This window comes from Cryptomeria japonica, chromosome 1, assembly GCF_030272615.1.
Source record: "Cryptomeria japonica chromosome 1, Sugi_1.0, whole genome shotgun sequence".
Classification (NCBI taxonomy): domain Eukaryota; kingdom Viridiplantae; phylum Streptophyta; class Pinopsida; order Cupressales; family Cupressaceae; genus Cryptomeria; species Cryptomeria japonica.
Window position 1 is genome coordinate 400,586,921 of NC_081405.1, and position 17,642 is coordinate 400,604,562.

Genomic DNA, 17,642 nt, shown 5'->3' on the forward strand with positions numbered 1-17,642 from the left:
ACCACCCTAAGGACAAGCTCCAAATAAAGTTCGCTCTCTGACCTCCCTAAGGACAAGTTCAAGTTCACTCTGTGTCCTTGATGAGGACAAGACCCAAATGAAGTTCACTCTCTGACCTTGGTAAGGACGGGCTGATTGTAAACAAAGTTCGCTCGAAGGCCTGAGCAAGGACAAGACTTAGAGGTTTCGCTCTATGACCTTGGTAATGTACATGACTTGTTGAAAGAATTTCGCTCCTTGACCTTGGCAAGGACAGGACCTAAAATATAATTTTTCTTTCCAAACACATTCATTTGATTTGCTATGTTCATATATGATCTGCCATATTGATGTTGGATTTATCTGGAACAAAACTCTAATTGGGGTTTCCATCTTGCTCTTTGCACTTGGAGACCTAATTTTTCAATTCTGAGGACATGGGTACTGATAAAATGGCTTGAGGGATGATCTTTTGGAATAAAACCCTAATTGGGGTTTTTGCCCTGCTTTTTACACTTAAGAGACCAAATTTTTCAATTCAGAGAACATGGGTAGTAATGATATGGCCTAAGGATCATGACCCTAATTCCACAAAAAAGCTAGAAAAACATAACCCTGCTTTTTGTACTTAAGAGGCAAAAAAATTCAAATCTGAAGACATGGGCACTAACCAAATGACATGAGGAACAAAACCGAGGTTCTAATTTCAAAAAAGCAGAAAAAAACCAAAAAGCAAGCCAAAAAAGTTGCTTACCAAATTGTGCCCAAAGTGCCAAAACCAAAACTTTTTAAATTTAGAAAAAAGCAAAAAAGCAAAATTCCTAAAAATAGAAAGTTGTCAGAAATGACCCAAAGCAATTGCGATCCTTGTCCTTCAGACCTTCTAAGCACTTTGACAACGTTCAAACATGATTCTGGGCATGATTTCTCTATTTGGCTTGGGATGACTTCAGAAACTCTGACTCAAAACTCTCAGAGAAAAAGGATTTATGAAACTACAGAGCTAGGACAAAACCCTAAAAAGCAAAAACAGGGGGTCCCCATCTGCGATGGGGCGATGTATGAAATAGGTCACAACAAGATGCCATCTTGGATTGAAGTGAATTTTCGTGCCTTAGGCAATTTTTTAATCCCTTTCCACTTCTGGAATAAATCCCACACTTATCCATTTTTTATCAATTGCCTGCTTTTTCAACTTTTCGGATTTAGACAAATATTCAGGAATGCGCAATCTTCAAATATCGAGACCCTTGCCTGTGAAGAACCTGCCAAAAATAGACTTACCAAAAAATAGTAAGTACTTCAAAATATCAAAATTAGGGCAGATCAGGACAAGATGACACTAAAAATAGTAAGTTTGATTTTTGGCAAAATAAAGACAATCCAGGAGGCAATGAAATTCCTTACAAAATAGGAACTTTCTAAAAATAGAAAGTTGCTCAGAATTCACTCAAATTTCACTAAAGCTTCCTTGAAGAGTCCTGATTTCAATGCAACGCTCAGATTTTGCAAAACCCTAAGGAAAAGGCCTCAAACCTAAGTCTAAAGGGCTTAAACCCTCAAATAAGCAAAACGGGTTCCAAACTTAGCCAAATTTACTCAAATGACTTGCAGACTTGATCAAATTCACACAAAACACTTGCAAACCAAGGAGATCGAAGAGACTACCGTTAAAAGACCCAAAGAACCAAAACCAAAAGACCCAAAGGACCTAAAAAGTAGGGGGTCCCCATTTGCAATGGGGCGATGTGTGAAAATGTCACAACAGACTCTTGGATCGGCTGCTAAATGTATATGGATATAGTTCAGTTCTCCCATGAACTGAACTTTTGTTTTATCTAGCTAGGTAACTTTCTTGTTTGTCTGTGTAGGTACCAATCCCATCCTTTGACATACTACAAGCAACATCACATTGCTAGAAGCACCAAAATCCATCAAGCAGTTGTGTAAGAGCTTTCCAATATTCTGACAGATAGTAAGAATGAAGCAACTTTGTTTTTTCCTTGATAGAAGACTACCAAATGTTCTCTTTGATTACTTGAATTATTATTATTTCCATCCTTCACGTCATGTCTTTCTTGTGTATGGTTTTCACTTTGTGAAACCATTTGAATATCATTAGACACAATTTGTTCTTTTGGTGTTTCTGCATTTTTGGAAGTTTCTTCTATCTTCATTGCAGGTTCACTTTGACAAGCATCCACACATGGTGTTGTATTTTGTTCCTTTGGAGCACTAAACGAATTTTGGATCACACTTACGAAATTTGGCAGTTGCTGAGGAGCATTGAATGCACTGTAAAACATTAGTGACTCGCTTTGAGCAACATTTGTGTTCATGACAGTGTTAGGTTGGGGAGCATTGTATGCGTTTCTAGGAACATTTGACGTGCTCTATGGAGTGCTCTTTGTGGTGACAATATGCTACTCAACAATATTTCTGAACTACGGGAATTCTCATCAATTCAATCAAAGGCAGACTGACCTTTATCTTCTTAAATTCTTCCCATGTATGAGCTCAATCTCTTCAATTCATCTCTAGGATGATCATTCTTTTTCTTTTGTTCCATTGATGGAGCATTTGGTTGCCTTCTTTCATTCTGTTAAACATTTTGTTGTCTGTATTCTGGTGAATCCTTTGGGAAAGTAGGAACATTGCGTGCATTCAGAGGTGGAGGAGTTTGGAAATTATTTGGTGGGATCAATGTAGTCAATGGCTCATTGCTCCATAAATTCCTCTGATACACTTTCGGTGGATTTCCTAATGACTGTTGGAATGCTTGTACTTCCCTTGTTCCTTCTACCAAGACACTATTATAAAGTGGGGGAAAACTATAGCCATTGCTTGTAAGTGATTCATTTGGCAAAACTTTAGGTTTTGACATAGTTTGATACCATGGCGCTTCCACTGGACCGTTGGCAGATGCCGGTGGAAATCTCTTAATAGGTTGTTGGGGCATGTATTTTTGACATTCAAATGGGAATCTAAAGTCTTTCAAGACTAAGGCTTGATCATATCTTTGTGCAGGAACTAATTCATATCCTGTCACTCGAAGATTCTCTAACGTTTTCGTATTCCTTTTCTCACTTTTGAAAATGTTAGCCACTGCTTGGAACTCATGACAATGCAACTCGGAATGCTGATCTATATTGTGTAACCTTCACCAGCTTGATAATGTTGCACTTTTCTGACTTTTGAAAATGTAAGCCACTACTTGGAACTGATGATGATGCAACTCAAAATGCTAATCTGTATTGTGTAATCTGCACCAGCCTGATAACACAAAGCTCACTCGCATGTACTCAGTTGTGCTCCTATTTACTTTCCAAGCAAGATTGTTTAATCTTGAAATGATGTCTTCTTAATCATCCTCATATCCCAAATTCAGCTATAAGACTAAAAATATGTCTCTATGCGGCAACACCATTATGGTTCATGCTAAATTGCTTTTCTTGAATAGCAGTTTCTCCTCAAGTGAAAGTTCGCCTTGAACTATCTCACCCTCCTTCTACCGCCAGTTCTATTGATGGATGTTTTATGACCACACCAACACAAAATAAAAATGCCAAAGACAATTTACCCTCTCTTGAGCAAAATCGCTTTTTATGCCAAGATTGCAAAAGTTATAAAAGTGATTCCAAGGTTCCTACGTGAACTTGCGACTTTATGATGGATATAGCTCATTTGGTATGATGTGTGCTGGTAATCTAAGGGGGATTTATGCTTTTGTTGTTCTTTGATCACAATGAGGACTTGGAATGATACACTCTCCAGGAATGTATGGTACGATATAGCAATGAAGATTCTCTTCTTTGGATTTTGGATCACGAAATTCAAAAAAAATGGAAAAAGAGGATTGGGTTAGGAATTATATTCTACTCCTAAGAATTCAAGAGACGGTGAATGATTGGATCAAATCAAACCACACTTAAGTCGCCAAAAGAAACATCTAGACAAAATGGGTGCAATCTTCGAAGGTTGTGCTTATGATTTTCCCACCTTGAATAATTACCATCAAAATGAACAATATTTATCTAAGGATAGAAGTTAAACATCCACAAAAAAAGCTCAAAATTAACCTTACACAATGAAAAGAAATCATCTATTCATAAAAGATATGAGCAAAAGGATTTCACCACTAGTCAACACTATCAGATCTTCATTCACTAAACAACTTCGAAAGAGACAAATTCTACTCTACTTTAAAGGATAGGAAACCATGCAACTTCAAGATAAAGCAAACATTCACCAAAGAATCAATGAACGAATTATTATTATCTTGACAATATCTTAGCAACAATTTCACAATGTCTCTCCTTCTTGATTAGTGCATGTCTGGACTCAGCTGCAAGCATGTTTGGACTCAACTGCAACCCTAACTTCCACCATTCAAATTCCTAGAATTCCAAGGATAAATAATGTTAAAAGTTATTTCTTTTTTAACTTGGAAATTTTATCAATCCATCCTATGGCATAATCTTTCATCACAAGGATTAATAAAATATAAATTCAAAATTCTTGACTACATGGAAAATGAACAAGTCTATAGCGTGATTTTGGCTGGAATGACTGCATACCTGTAATTACAAACTCGAAAAAAAAATATAAATAAATAACCAACCTTGCCAAGAAAGAATTCCAAAATTAAAATAATGAAGAAAAAACATCTTGGTCAAATTCACTCCAAATTATCCTTCTCTCCAAAGTCGCACATGCTCTTCTAGCTGTGAATTTCCAAGTTGTGAGGTTAAAATGAATTACCAACTTACCTTTATAGGTAATTCTGCCTCTTGAATCCGCACCTCTTTGCCTTATTGGTTGACCAAAGGAGAAAACAATTAGTTTCATTTAGGGTTAATCAGTTTTGTTCAAAAAAAAATTAATTTTCTCCATGTGTGGACCCCACGCCGCAAAATCATTAAAAAAGCATTAAAATATTAATTATTTTTTGCCCCACGTTTCATGTCATCCTTAGGCGGGTTTTAGGCATGGTGAAGGATTTTTTGCTCTTACAAAAAATTCCTCGAAGAAGGAGAATTTGCACTCCTAGGCACACTTTTATGCTAGTGAAGGATTTTTGCTCTCGCAAAAAATTCCTCCTCCAAAGAGAATTTGCACTCCTAGGAGCATTTTTATGTTGGTAAAGGATTTTTGCTCTCACAGAAAATTCCTCCTCGAAAGAGAATTTGCACTCCTAGGTGCACTTTTATGCTGGTGAAGGATTTTTGCTCTCACAGAAAATTCCTCCTCGGAAGAGAATTTGGACTCCTCGGTGCACTTTTGGCTTGGTGGAGGATTTTTTCATTTCAACAAATTCCTCCTTCGTTAGGTTTTTACACTCATGGGCGTAGTTTAGCTTGGAGGAAGGATTTTTCTTCTGCACTTATTCTTTACATTCGTAGCACATTTTTTTTCTTTTTAGGTTCTCCTTTATGGCGAGTGTGCCCTCATTCCCAAGGTTCTTGGCATTTGAAGCATAAATTATTTTTCTTAAGTTCATCTTTGGAAACAAAGACCTTGCAGTACCTATCTTTCTTGTGGAAAGTTTTTGTAAGCTCGCTTGAGGCTTTGATACTTATAGATGATGTTTCTAGTCTCAAAGCCCTTTCAATGGCATCATCTAGGGTTACTAGATTAAGGGCACTTAACAATCCCTGGAGTGAATCTTTCAATCCTTCAACAAATAAATAGGTTAACCTATCTTCATCAACTCCTAGAACTCTCACTAAAATTCTTTGGAATTCAGCTATGTAATCCTCCACTATCCCTTGTTTTAACTGAGTCAGTTCTTTAAAAACTTTTGGGGGATGTTTCCAATCAAATCTTTTGATCAATTTTTTGTGAAAATTCATCATAGGAAGTTACATTTCAGTGCCCTTGGGTGTGGATTCCATGGTGTCACCATTCGTGGGCCAATCCCTCCAAATGTAGGATAGCAAATTGGACTGCATCCTCTTATGTCCTTGGGCTGAGGGTAGAATAAGTATTTAACTTTTGTAACCATGCATGGGTTGTTACTTTATTAGATCCATCGAAGTTTGGAAGAGTTACTTTATTTACCTTATGCCTCAAGTCTTTACTTGGATGTCTCTTTTCTTTTCTAGTTGCCTCATGTTTCTTTGCTTCACAAAATTCCCTAAATGATATTGTTCTTCTCACCTCATGGTCTAAATTTGTGTATGATACAGCAATTTCCTTGGTGCTATTTGTGGGTGGATTAATTTCTTCTTCCCCCCTTGGTATATCATCCCTTGGTAGGAAAGAGGATTTTGGTATCCTACATGTAGAGGATCCATTATTATTTTCTGAATGATTTGAACTAATTGATCTTAAGACTATCGATTGAATTTCCCATATTTTGTAAGGCCTAGAGAAGTACTTGGATTGTTCTTTCATTTTGATCCATTAATGCTTTGGTTGTCATCTCCATGAAAGTTTTCAACTCCTTTCCCATTGGTTCATCCATGTTATTGTTTTGAGTGGAGTTAGAGTTTGCTACTAGTTTCTTTCTTTTCCTTTCTAAGGCTCTTTGTGCCCTTTGGCTATGTTGCATTAACTTATCTTTCACAAGATGGCAGGATAAAGCTCTAATAGCAATTGTAATGTTCCCTACTGGGAGGCTGCCAATTCCCAATGATTAACATACATCACTATGCATTATTATGTCTTCAATCAATTTATTAAAATTAAGGAACAATTAGGATTCGTAATACATTTGACAGGTACTAGACTTAAGCCCCAATCCTTACTTCTTTCTTAATCATCAACCCTCACGGAGGATGTGGAATTACTTGTCATAGGGCGCTTGGAAACCAGTCTACAAGTAGGCTCCCTCAAGGTTTCAAGACTCTGTCCATATCCCATCTTGGGCTTACCTATCTTATGAGGTATACTCCGCCTATCCCTAGCAAAACAAACCTATCCTCATGAGGGACAATAGCAAATGACTAAGGAATGGGCTATGAGTACACTAACTTCTAATTTATTATGAATCAATATGTAAATTGAATTTAAGCAAATTGTTATATAAACTTAATCAACCAATATAGATCTTATTATTTCTGTTATATGTACAAAATAAGAACAAATGTAATAGCTATGCTATAGGCCATATATCTGCCCTTAACTCTAATAGTATTCAGATATAATATAATTGTAAACAAATATTCGATTCATAAGTAAGACACAACATACCAATCTGCTGTTCTGATAGCATTTAATTATGATTTCTTCCTCTATGCAGACTTAACATCTTTTTCCTTGACCTCCTTCGATGATCCCCTCTAACTTCCTTGATAATGTTCTTTAATACCTCTTCATTGGTGTAGAAGGAGATGTCTCTTCAAGTGATGCCTGTTTGTAAGGGCAATGCCCCTAGGTCCATTGCATCCTTTCCTCATAACTAATCCATCCCTTTACCATTATTATTATCAATGCTAACTAATAATGTCTTATCTAACCAGCTAATATCAGACATTATTATCGATCCAAAAATATAAATAATTAAATATTATTATCAATCAAACACTTATTTACTAATATCAAACATCGATCTGCCATGCTTTCATCCTTGAAGGCAGGCAATGGTAATCAATGAAATTGCTGATTCATGTGTTGACTGGATTGTCACGGGGTCATGATACATTATAGACATGATTCAGGTCGCAATTTTTTTATTAGAACAGGGAAATCATACATTCATTAATAGGCAGCAAGTATGATGGGTATGTAGGATCTCATCCATGAAAGATATGGAACAAGGAGGCATGATAGGATGCCCTAAGACAGTCATTCGCCCTTCAAGCAATCCTCCTCGATTCTTTCATGGTTGGAGATCTTGAGTTCAATAATTCAGTAATGTAGGAGTTCGAAGGGAGATTGCAGTAGGGTGCCCTTAGCAGTTCTGCCTCAACTACAGTACCATGGGGTTTCTTCATAGGAGTTCTCCCTCAATGCAACTGCGGTAGGGTGTCCTATAGCAGTTCTCCCTAATGTAGTCCTTTCTCCTAATCTGATTGATGATTGAAGGCAGATTTATACATATATTCCAGTGCATGGGTATATGTTTACTACATACAACAACAATTCATGCCTTAATTAATAAATATTCCTTTATCCATACTATTTATGTGACATAAGGATTTAATAAGTAACAGTTTCTACATACCACATGAGCTGTATATATTAATTTGTACTCAGTCTGGTGTGAATGTATCTCTTCTTGCTGCTGATCGATTATTGATGTTCCTCTGTATAATGTCTTTCGGAATCAATGATTACTATTACTTCTTTGCTGATAACTGCTTCTGCTGATGGTTCGATCTACAGATTCTATCTTTAGATCTGCTCAGAATATATTCAAGTCGGTGGTGATAATTCATATCTTCTGTAGTTTTATATTTATATCTGCTGTAATTGATACGTTTATGTCTGCTTATTGATCCTTTTTCCTTTCTTAATATTGAATGCTTATTCCATTCATATTCCGGACAAGTCTGAGTCTGATTATGGATTTAATGTTTATTCTTCTTTTTTCTATTTTCTTTCTGAATCTCTATCCTTCCTTCCTTCTTCCTCTCTTCATTCCATATGCTTTTATACTATCCTATTTTAATGAAGAGACACATCTCATGGAAACGAGACATCCATTTAAAGGGTCATGCCCCCTCATTGTTGTCTCTTTTGTATTTTAATTGATTATTATTATTATTTATAATTAAATCCTATTCAAAGAGGGGGCATTACATTGATTGCTCTTCTTACAAGAGCTTTTCAAGGGATCTCTTGAGATGGTACTTTGCAGGACAATGTTTTGAGTAGATGGTGCTACATATCTTCTAGGTTGATTTGGGACCCTGGGACCATTCTTGGTTACAGTCTGAATAAGTGTGATGATTGTGGAGTTGCTTTGGTATTGCTTGAGGACAAGCAATCTTTGGGAAGGGCGGACTATAATGTCCCTATTTTCAGGTTCTCTAATAGTGCAGTTTTTGCTGACTTTTTGGGTTTGTGTTAGCTTATTCGAAGGGGTAATTTGATGTTACTAGTGAGCTAAGATGGTTTAAAGAAGTAATATGATGCTTTCAGATGTTATTTCTGGCATCCAATTTGGGCTCCAAGATTCTTGAAAGGAGCATCTATTTTTAGTAAGTCACCCAATCAGGTCCGTTTATCATCTTTCATCATTGGAATCACTCCTACACAATCAAATTTCAATTACGATGCATTTAGACCATTGTCACTAATTGGGTGTATTATTGAGCTATATTTAATTAATTTCACTAAGGTTGTCATTTTAATTAAAATAATTTATTGGGCACCTCAATGTTATTGCTCGTTGGAAAGAGAACCAAAAGTTTTAAATGTTGAGACGCTTAAAAATGACTTTAAGTGTCAAAAATGTTTAAAAAGTAACTTAAAACACTTTTTAAAGTTAAAAGGCTTAATAAATTAATACAGTGATTTTAAAATGGAGTTTCTAGAAAGTTCCCTAAAAGGCTTATAAAAAGGGGAATTGAGAGCTCTCATTTGGTAGGTTGAGTTTATTATTTCTAATATTTCTCTCTGAGAAAACCCTGCATGGTTTTGGTTCAGCTCAGACTTTGTGAGGATGAAAACCCTTGCAAGGAACATTTTCTACGTTGGTGAAAGATCCAATCTAGAGGATTTCTTGGTAATTTCACACAGAGATCACAACTGGGCTTCATCGTGAAAGATTTCAGTTGTATTTGCAGTCTTGAAGGAGTAGATTGAAAGAATTTTTTGCAGCTAGGAAGTGGCCTGAGCATAGAGGAAGATGATGCTTGGGGTTTGAAGAGGTTTCCATTTCTGTTTGGGGGGCATTTAGGGTCTACACTACCATTTCTATCCATTTCATGAAATTTGGAGAAAATACTGACAATTGGCATCAAAACTACAAGTGCCAGTTAGCTGATTTTAATGCCAATTTAGTCTATTTCATTGTTGCATTTTTGGGGTATGTTTTAAATACATTGGTAACGCTATTTTATGAATTGGGTTGTTCATGCTTTTGAAAAATATCGTATAATCAAATCAGAAATTAAATCTGGAATATTTCAATCTTGTGGGTTTCTATATATTGTCAATTTCCCAAGTTGTTTAATTGCTGCAAACATTTATATTTTCTGCACTTTCTATATCATTCAAATCAATTGAAAAACTCAAACCAAAAACAAACAAAAAAACTCAAGGCAAAACAAGGCAACATATTACAGGTGTCCCAAAAAGTGATCCAATGTGTCACAAGGTTGCTGAGTTAATAGCTCAACGAAGAGAGCAAGCTTTTGTGATAACACTCCTATGACCAAATCACCTTCCCCAATCCACGCCAACCACCAAATACTCCATTGTTGGGCTTATTACATACCAATTCAACTATGTGCAAAGAACTAAAGTTTTGTGTAGGTTGATTGGAAAGTGGACAGTAGTACCAACTCTGAGATTTTGTCCACAACTCCAATCCTAAGTCTAACACCTCACAACTGAAAACTTCACTTGGGTCCCAAATGTTGTAGTTATCACCAATCACATTATTGAAAATAAAAAAGTGCTCCATCATCCAACTCAAAGAGTGGATTATCAAATGGCATATCAGCACCCATCTCAAACAATGGTTTATCAGCAAAAAGAAGATTATCCTCGTCCCCAAACTCAAACCAATCCTCCTGCTGATCCAAACTTCCATTTTCTGATTACTTGAGGCAAAGTAATAGATCAAACTCCTCTTGAATGCAATCAAGTTCTTCAATTACTTGTTTGATTTCCTTTGCTCTTTGTTCATTTTCTTGCTCTTTGAACTACTAAGTTCTTCAATTACTTGTTTGATTTCCTTTGCTCTTTGTTCATTTTTTTGCTCTTTGAACTACTTGGCCTCATAAAGTTGATCCTCTGCTTCAAGAAGAGCCTTTTGGACACTTTTTAAAGCATACTTCGTGGAATTAAGCTCAATGGTAAGCTCACTAACCCTCTCCCTTTGTCCCCTTAGACATAGATAATGTCTCATCTGCAATCTTGGTGGCCACATCTCTATAATGGATTATATGCAAAAAGGCTGAATTCATTTCTTCTAAGTAGCCAGATACACCCATTCCCCTCCTCAGGCACACGTATTGTTGTATCCAATACGGATACAAATCGAATACCGTATCCACATGTGCCCAAAAAACACTAATTGTCTGGCTGTGTTGAATACTATGTTATTTGATTTTTAAAAAAATTTAAAATGAAACTCCCTAAAACTTTTTTTTTTTAAATTCATTCACGCAATTTTTTTTTTTCATTTTTGTTTTTTGTGGATTTTTTTTTTTTAAGTTTAGAATAATATTGTTTATCTAGTTCTTTATATTTAAATTTTAAAGGTTTAATATATTTAGATATTTTTCTTTTTTAATTAATATTTTACTCTATTTTATCTTAATTTAGATTTAAATGGCATTAATGTTTGTATATTGTAAATTGTTAAATCAACTTATAATTATTTATGTAGCCATTATGCATCTATGTTTCTTGTAAAGTAATGAAAATCTCCTCTAATAACTTAGAAAATTGTGTTAAATATATGTGTATGTGTTTTTATAAATGTTGTATTTAACCATATCCATATTAGGCATCTTCAAAAATGGTCATATTTGTATCCGATACCGTATCCGTATTTGTATTTGTATCCTTCTATATGCAACTTTTCATTTCTTCCATTCTTCTTTTTATCATTCGCAAATCGCAAGGGTAATAATTTGCTCACTTTGACCCCTTGGTGAATTTTGAATTAAATTTTCCACAACTCTATTTGTGCCATCCAAATTAGATAAAATTTACACTTCATTATCAGTTGTTACCAAAAATTGTTTTATCCAATCATGATCATGCAAGGTTTTAGTGAACTGTTGTTATGCTTCATATAAAAATCAGAACTCTCTTCATGCTTTTCGGCAATGTCACATGGCTGTACCCAATCTCATGTGCCTCTCCTTTACCATCTTGATGAAAATGCTCAACATTAAGCTGTGGATCCAAAACAGCAAAGTTAGGCATTTGATCAAAATTAACTCCATGCAACAAATTTCCCGCTTGGTCTTCAAAATCATACCTCTCAAAATCAGCTTCCTCAATGCCATCGTCCACGCATAACTCTGGAGATGAAGTTAAAAAAGAATTTTGGTCAAAAGGAAATTCATCCCAAGTTGGTTTCTCATCATATTTAGGTGCCAACACACCCGGATCCCAAGGACTTAAGGGCTGGAATCTTTGTTTAGAGAAAACATGTACCCCATGTGTGATTGATTCTCAAAAAAAATCACTCTCCAAGTCAAAGAGACTGAAACTATTACAGTCACTCCTTTCCAAAGGCTTTGTTTGAACATCCAACCAGTACCCATCTTACAATGGGACTCCCAAAGAACAATAAAAAATAAGGCATAGGAGAGCAAGTCCAAATATAACAAACCCAAAAGAGAAGAAAAATAAGGTATGTACTAAAGGTGAAGTATATGAAAAGAAATCATATCATTCAATGCCTCATGAATCTCATCATATCTATAAGCATGCCATATAGTTGCTTCCTACACACATAACACCTCCCCTATCATATATAAATTTGCCTTGATAAATCAGCAATTTTTAATTTTTATTGTAGTTATAGGTAAGATAAGATAATGATATTAATGTCTATGAAAGATGAAAATGATTCATGGCATTGTCAAAGTACAATGAAAAATAAGGAATAGTAAGGCAAGCCCAACTCTAACAAATTAAAAAAGAAGAAAAATAAAAGGTGTGGCCCTAAAGGCAAAGTATATGAAAACAAATAATATCCTTTGATGCCTCACAAATCTCGTCATATATATAAGCCTATCATGCAGTAGCTTCCTACACACGTGCCCCTCCAAATATATATCTACCTTTCTAAATTATCAAATTTTATTGCAATTATAGATAAGATGAAACGATGATATTAATGTCTACAAAAAGTCAAGATTGGCTCATAGAGTGATAGGACTGCTAAAGTACAATAAAAAATTAGGAATAGGAGGACAAGTTCAGCTCTAAAAATCCAAAAAAATGAAGAAAAATAAAAGGTGTGCACTAAAGGTGAAGTATATGAAAACAAATTATACGTCTCATAAATTTGAGGATATCTTAACCTATCAAGCAGTTGATTCCTAGTCAATTATTATGAAAATACCTGCCTACCTTGCCAAATCGGCAACCTTCAGTACAAATACATAAAAACAAATTTGCAGGTATATCTAAATTTTAATTCTTAAAAATAACAATCTTAAATATAACTATAAGAAGACAAATTTTTAAGTAAACCTAAAATTTATAAAAATATGATTCTCTACCAATATGCCTTGCCAAATCAGTAATCATTAATGCAATTACACAAAAACAAATTTGTGGGAGGACTTAAATTTTAACCATAGATCTAAAACCCATAAAAGTTGCGAACTGTTACTCTCTCTATATATATACATTGCAAAATCAGTAATCTTTAATACAATAATTTGTAGGTAAACCTAAAATTCGCATAAGATTCATAGTATTAAAGACGAGAATTGTCAGGGTAAATGGATTCGAGGGACTTGATATCTATAATCTTTCAAACCTTTTTACATTTAGCATTGCCTAAGAGTTTTATTAAATGACAAAGATCATGTGTTACCCAAATGTTTAACCTATCAACAAGAAGAGTTAAAGATGGACATAAGGTCTCTCTTTGAAAACGAAATTTGAGTTACCAATTTAAATTGTTGACGATCAACGGCAAGGTAATAGTGTCTGTGCGCTTCGCCATCACGTTGAGCCTCCATACCTGTGAAATTCTATAGCTACAGCTAATAACAAAGTTATATTGGAAAGAGTTGCCCACCGCGCAATTTCTACTTCACCCGAAAGTAATAATTAATTAACTCTTTCATCTCCTAATATAACTAAGCGTTTTAGTTTATTTTTTATTTGTTAAATAATATGAAATTTAAACTATTATTATTGCATTCACTCCGTAGTATTAATCAATTAATTTGCACCAATGAAAAGTGATTATTTAAATAGTTTTTCATTTTTAATTATTTATAATATTGTAAATAAAATATCTTTTCTAAATAGATATATAAATTTTAATAATTATCTTTTATTTTAAAATATAGATAATAAATCAATATAAGAATTTAATTCAGTTTAAATTAAATTAAATACAAATATTTTTATTAAAAAATAAATTTTAGATATATATTCTTTATAATTGTATTTTATGTATCTTTTAAAATCATTCTATTTTTTTTTTTTTTTTAAATCATAATTTTTTCAGTCATTTTAATATATACAAAATAATTTAATAACTTCTAATAATAAATTTAAATATTTTTTATTAAATTATTTTAAAAAATATCTAGTTTCACTTTTATAATTAATAATAAGGTTAACTATAATTAATATTAAATAAATATAATTAAAATAATATAATATTACACTACAAATTAATAATTAAATTTGAGATTAATTTTAATTATTTACTTTTATTAGTATAATTGTAATTATATAATTTTTTTAAATTAAATTAGGATTATGTTTTTAAGAAAAATATATATTTTCAATATTATAATTATTTTATTATTTTATTAAAATAAGAATTATAGTTAATATTACATAAATATAATTATACTAATATAATTTTAAAATTATAATAATTAAAAATAAGAATAAATATTTTTATTACAATACAAATACTCGCAACTACGTGGCACTTGTTTAATGTTGAGTTTATATTTGGTAATAGAGGATGTAAGATGGTTTGAAGAGGTATGGTATTTGTAAATAAGATTAGAGTTGGTACATTTTTTCAACTTAATGTATGTGTATGTATTTAGTGCAATAGTTCTTTTGTACTTTCAAGATTTGTAAATAGGTTATAAAAATTGTAGAGATGTTACAAATTAGTAAAAAAAGTATAGCATCTACATCTCTAACCTCAAGATTTATACAAAGGTTATAGGTTGATCTTATAGAGAAGTTATAGGTTGGTAAGTGGTTTATAAAAATTAATTTTTAACTTCAAGAGGTTATAAATTAAACTTGTAGAAAAGTTATAGAGATTACCAATTCTAATGCTAATGCATTTTCAATACCTAAATAGTTACACAAAATATAAGTTCAAAACAAAAAATATCAATAAAACCGTTGAACCTTAAATCTAAACTAATACAACCTCTATGGAGCAAGAAAATTGAAAATACAAAAGTAAAAACTTAAACAAAGTTACCATATTTGATTCCTTATTATGCACCAAATGGTGGATTTGCTCACAAAGTAAAATGTGGTTACACATTGACGACATATAATATGAGCTTAGTATTGGGATGTTCAGAATGCCTAAGGTTACAATATTTGTAATTGAAAATAGAGATCAACAATGGAGATCGAAAAATGAATAGACTATCAAGATCAGGTTAGTTAGGAGGTCAAGAGATGGAGGGTGGAGAACAATTGGGAATTATTTGATTTAAAAAATTGATTTTGGGAGAGGGTTGGGACTAGATAAATGAGAATAAAAGAAATGTTTTTTTATTAATTTTAGGTAGGTAATGATAGAAGATTTAATTAATTTATTTGGGAAGGGGATTTAAGACATAGGAAAAGGTAAGGCGGGACTTAAAAAATAAGTGCCTACATTTTCCTCGTCTTTGAGACAATGTTGTGATTAGAAGAAGCAATATCGTTTCAGAGAAGAATGATAACATAGATAAGGGGATGGGATGGATGAAAAGGGATGGGACTTATGGTGTGTGTCCAAGAAGTTGAGTCCACTTTTTGGCCAAAAAGTGGAAGGGTTTTCTTTGTTTTTCAAAATTCATCCCAATTAACCTAAAAATTTGAAGCACTTAAAGCATGAATCTTGAAAAAAGTTAGTAGTAGAAAATGTAGTTCTCAAAGTCTAGTTTCCAAATATATAATTTATTTTAATACCCAAATGATACAAATTAAGTTTCAATAGGCATTTCTAAAATAGAGACACGGAGAGTAGAGAGTTAAGGATATGAGAGAGAGGTAGAGACATAGTCCTAAATTTTGGGAGAAAGAGGAGAGTGTGAGATAGAAAGGTAGAGAGGGGATAGAAGGGAGATAAAAGTAGATAGGGAAGGAGGGATGGGTGGAGAGAGAGAGAGAGAGAGAGGTATGTATAAAGAGATACATGTATATGTAGAGAAAGAGGTAGGTAGGGAGTGAGGGGATGTGTGTAGAGAGAGGAGATAGAGAGTAGAGAGTTAAGGATGTGAGAGAGAGGTAGAGATAGGTATAGAAATAGGGAGAGGGGGGAGAGAGTGAGATAGAGAGGTAGAGAAGGGATAGAGGGGAGATAAAAGTAGAGAGGGGAGGAGGGAGGGGTGGAGAGGTAGAGATGGAGATATATATATATATATATATATATATATATATAGACACACATTGAGTGGAAGAGAGATGTATGTAGAGAAACATAAGTTGGTAGGGAGGGTGAGAAAGATATGTAGAGAGAGATAGAGAGGTATATGTAGAGAAATAGAGGTACGCAAGGAGTGAGGGTAGGTGTGTATAGAGATAGCAGACAAAGAGTAGAGAGTTAAGGATGTGAGAGAGAGAGATAGAGAGATAGGTCTAGATTTTGGGAGAGAGAGAAGAGAGTGAGATAGAGAGGTAGAGAGGGGATAAAGAAAGAGTGATATGGATATATGTGGGTCTATAACTCAAGGAAGAAAAAGAGAGTGAGATAAAGAGAGAGGGAAAATGTTAATAGGAACCTATTGATTAGTGAAATTTGACTTAGTCTTAAAATTTATAAGATCTTCTAAAATCTAGAATTTTCCATATAACTCCTTGAGATCTAAAACCACTCTCAAACATCCTACTAAATATTAAAAACTAAACAATATAAAAAAAATGGGATCTCATTTTGTTTTTGAAATAGGATCTCGTTTCGTAAATTTAGGCTCAAAATCCTACCATTGAATAGGATCTCATTTCAAATTTTGGCTTGGGACCCCGAAGCATAACGAGATCCTGTTTCGTTTGACACTTTTTTACTTTTTTGGCTAGGTCCAAAACTTCCATTCTAAGTGGACTCAACTTTGCGTATTTACCCTATGAAAAGGGCTTAGAAAAAGGATAGGGCTTAAGAAAACAAGAATAGGATAATGGGATGATGCCCCCTTGACATACTATGTTCGATCAAAAGGAACCCAAGTAGGCTCTCCAAAAGATAGTGAGGGGGAAAGTGTTATACAAAACAATGTGAATAACCTATTTTTTGATATAGCATCTAGCATCTAATGTTCATGCACAAAGGTATGAAGACCTAAGGTGATGATGTGTCAAATGTGGAAAGGACTAACTTGCACACATAGCAAAAAAAAAAGATGCCCCAACATAATACAAGTCACATTTGACACAAACAATAGACATAACACACAAAAGATAATATTATGCCCCAATCAACACCAACTAAGATATGAAGGATCGTGGTGACCTTGAGAAGATGTGAAAAAAGGATGAAAAATTAAAGGAGAAAATGTAAAAAAGAAACAGTAAACAGATAGAAATCATTGAAATTATAACCTAAATGTTCAGAAAAATTAGGAGAAATAAAAATATTAAGATGATGATGAATCTTG

General features: G+C 33.8%; 1 protein-coding gene across 3 annotated transcripts in view; it reads right to left on the minus strand.

Annotated features, from left to right (window-relative positions):
* The window catches only part of LOC131065711 (ATP-dependent RNA helicase eIF4A), a 166,680-nt gene extending 152,782 nt beyond the window's left edge, over positions 1 to 13,898 (minus strand). For 2 of the 3 annotated variants that reach the window (XM_058000326.2, XM_058000309.2), the window contains exon 1: positions 13,737 to 13,898. In XM_058000326.2, coding sequence (XP_057856309.2) covers positions 13,737 to 13,808 — 72 coding nt within the window. In that variant the 5' untranslated portion in view covers positions 13,809 to 13,898. The remainder of the gene's footprint in view (positions 1 to 13,736) is intronic. The other variant, XM_058000333.2, reaches the window with a different exon arrangement.
* Between the last annotated feature and the right edge of the window lie 3,744 nt (positions 13,899 to 17,642).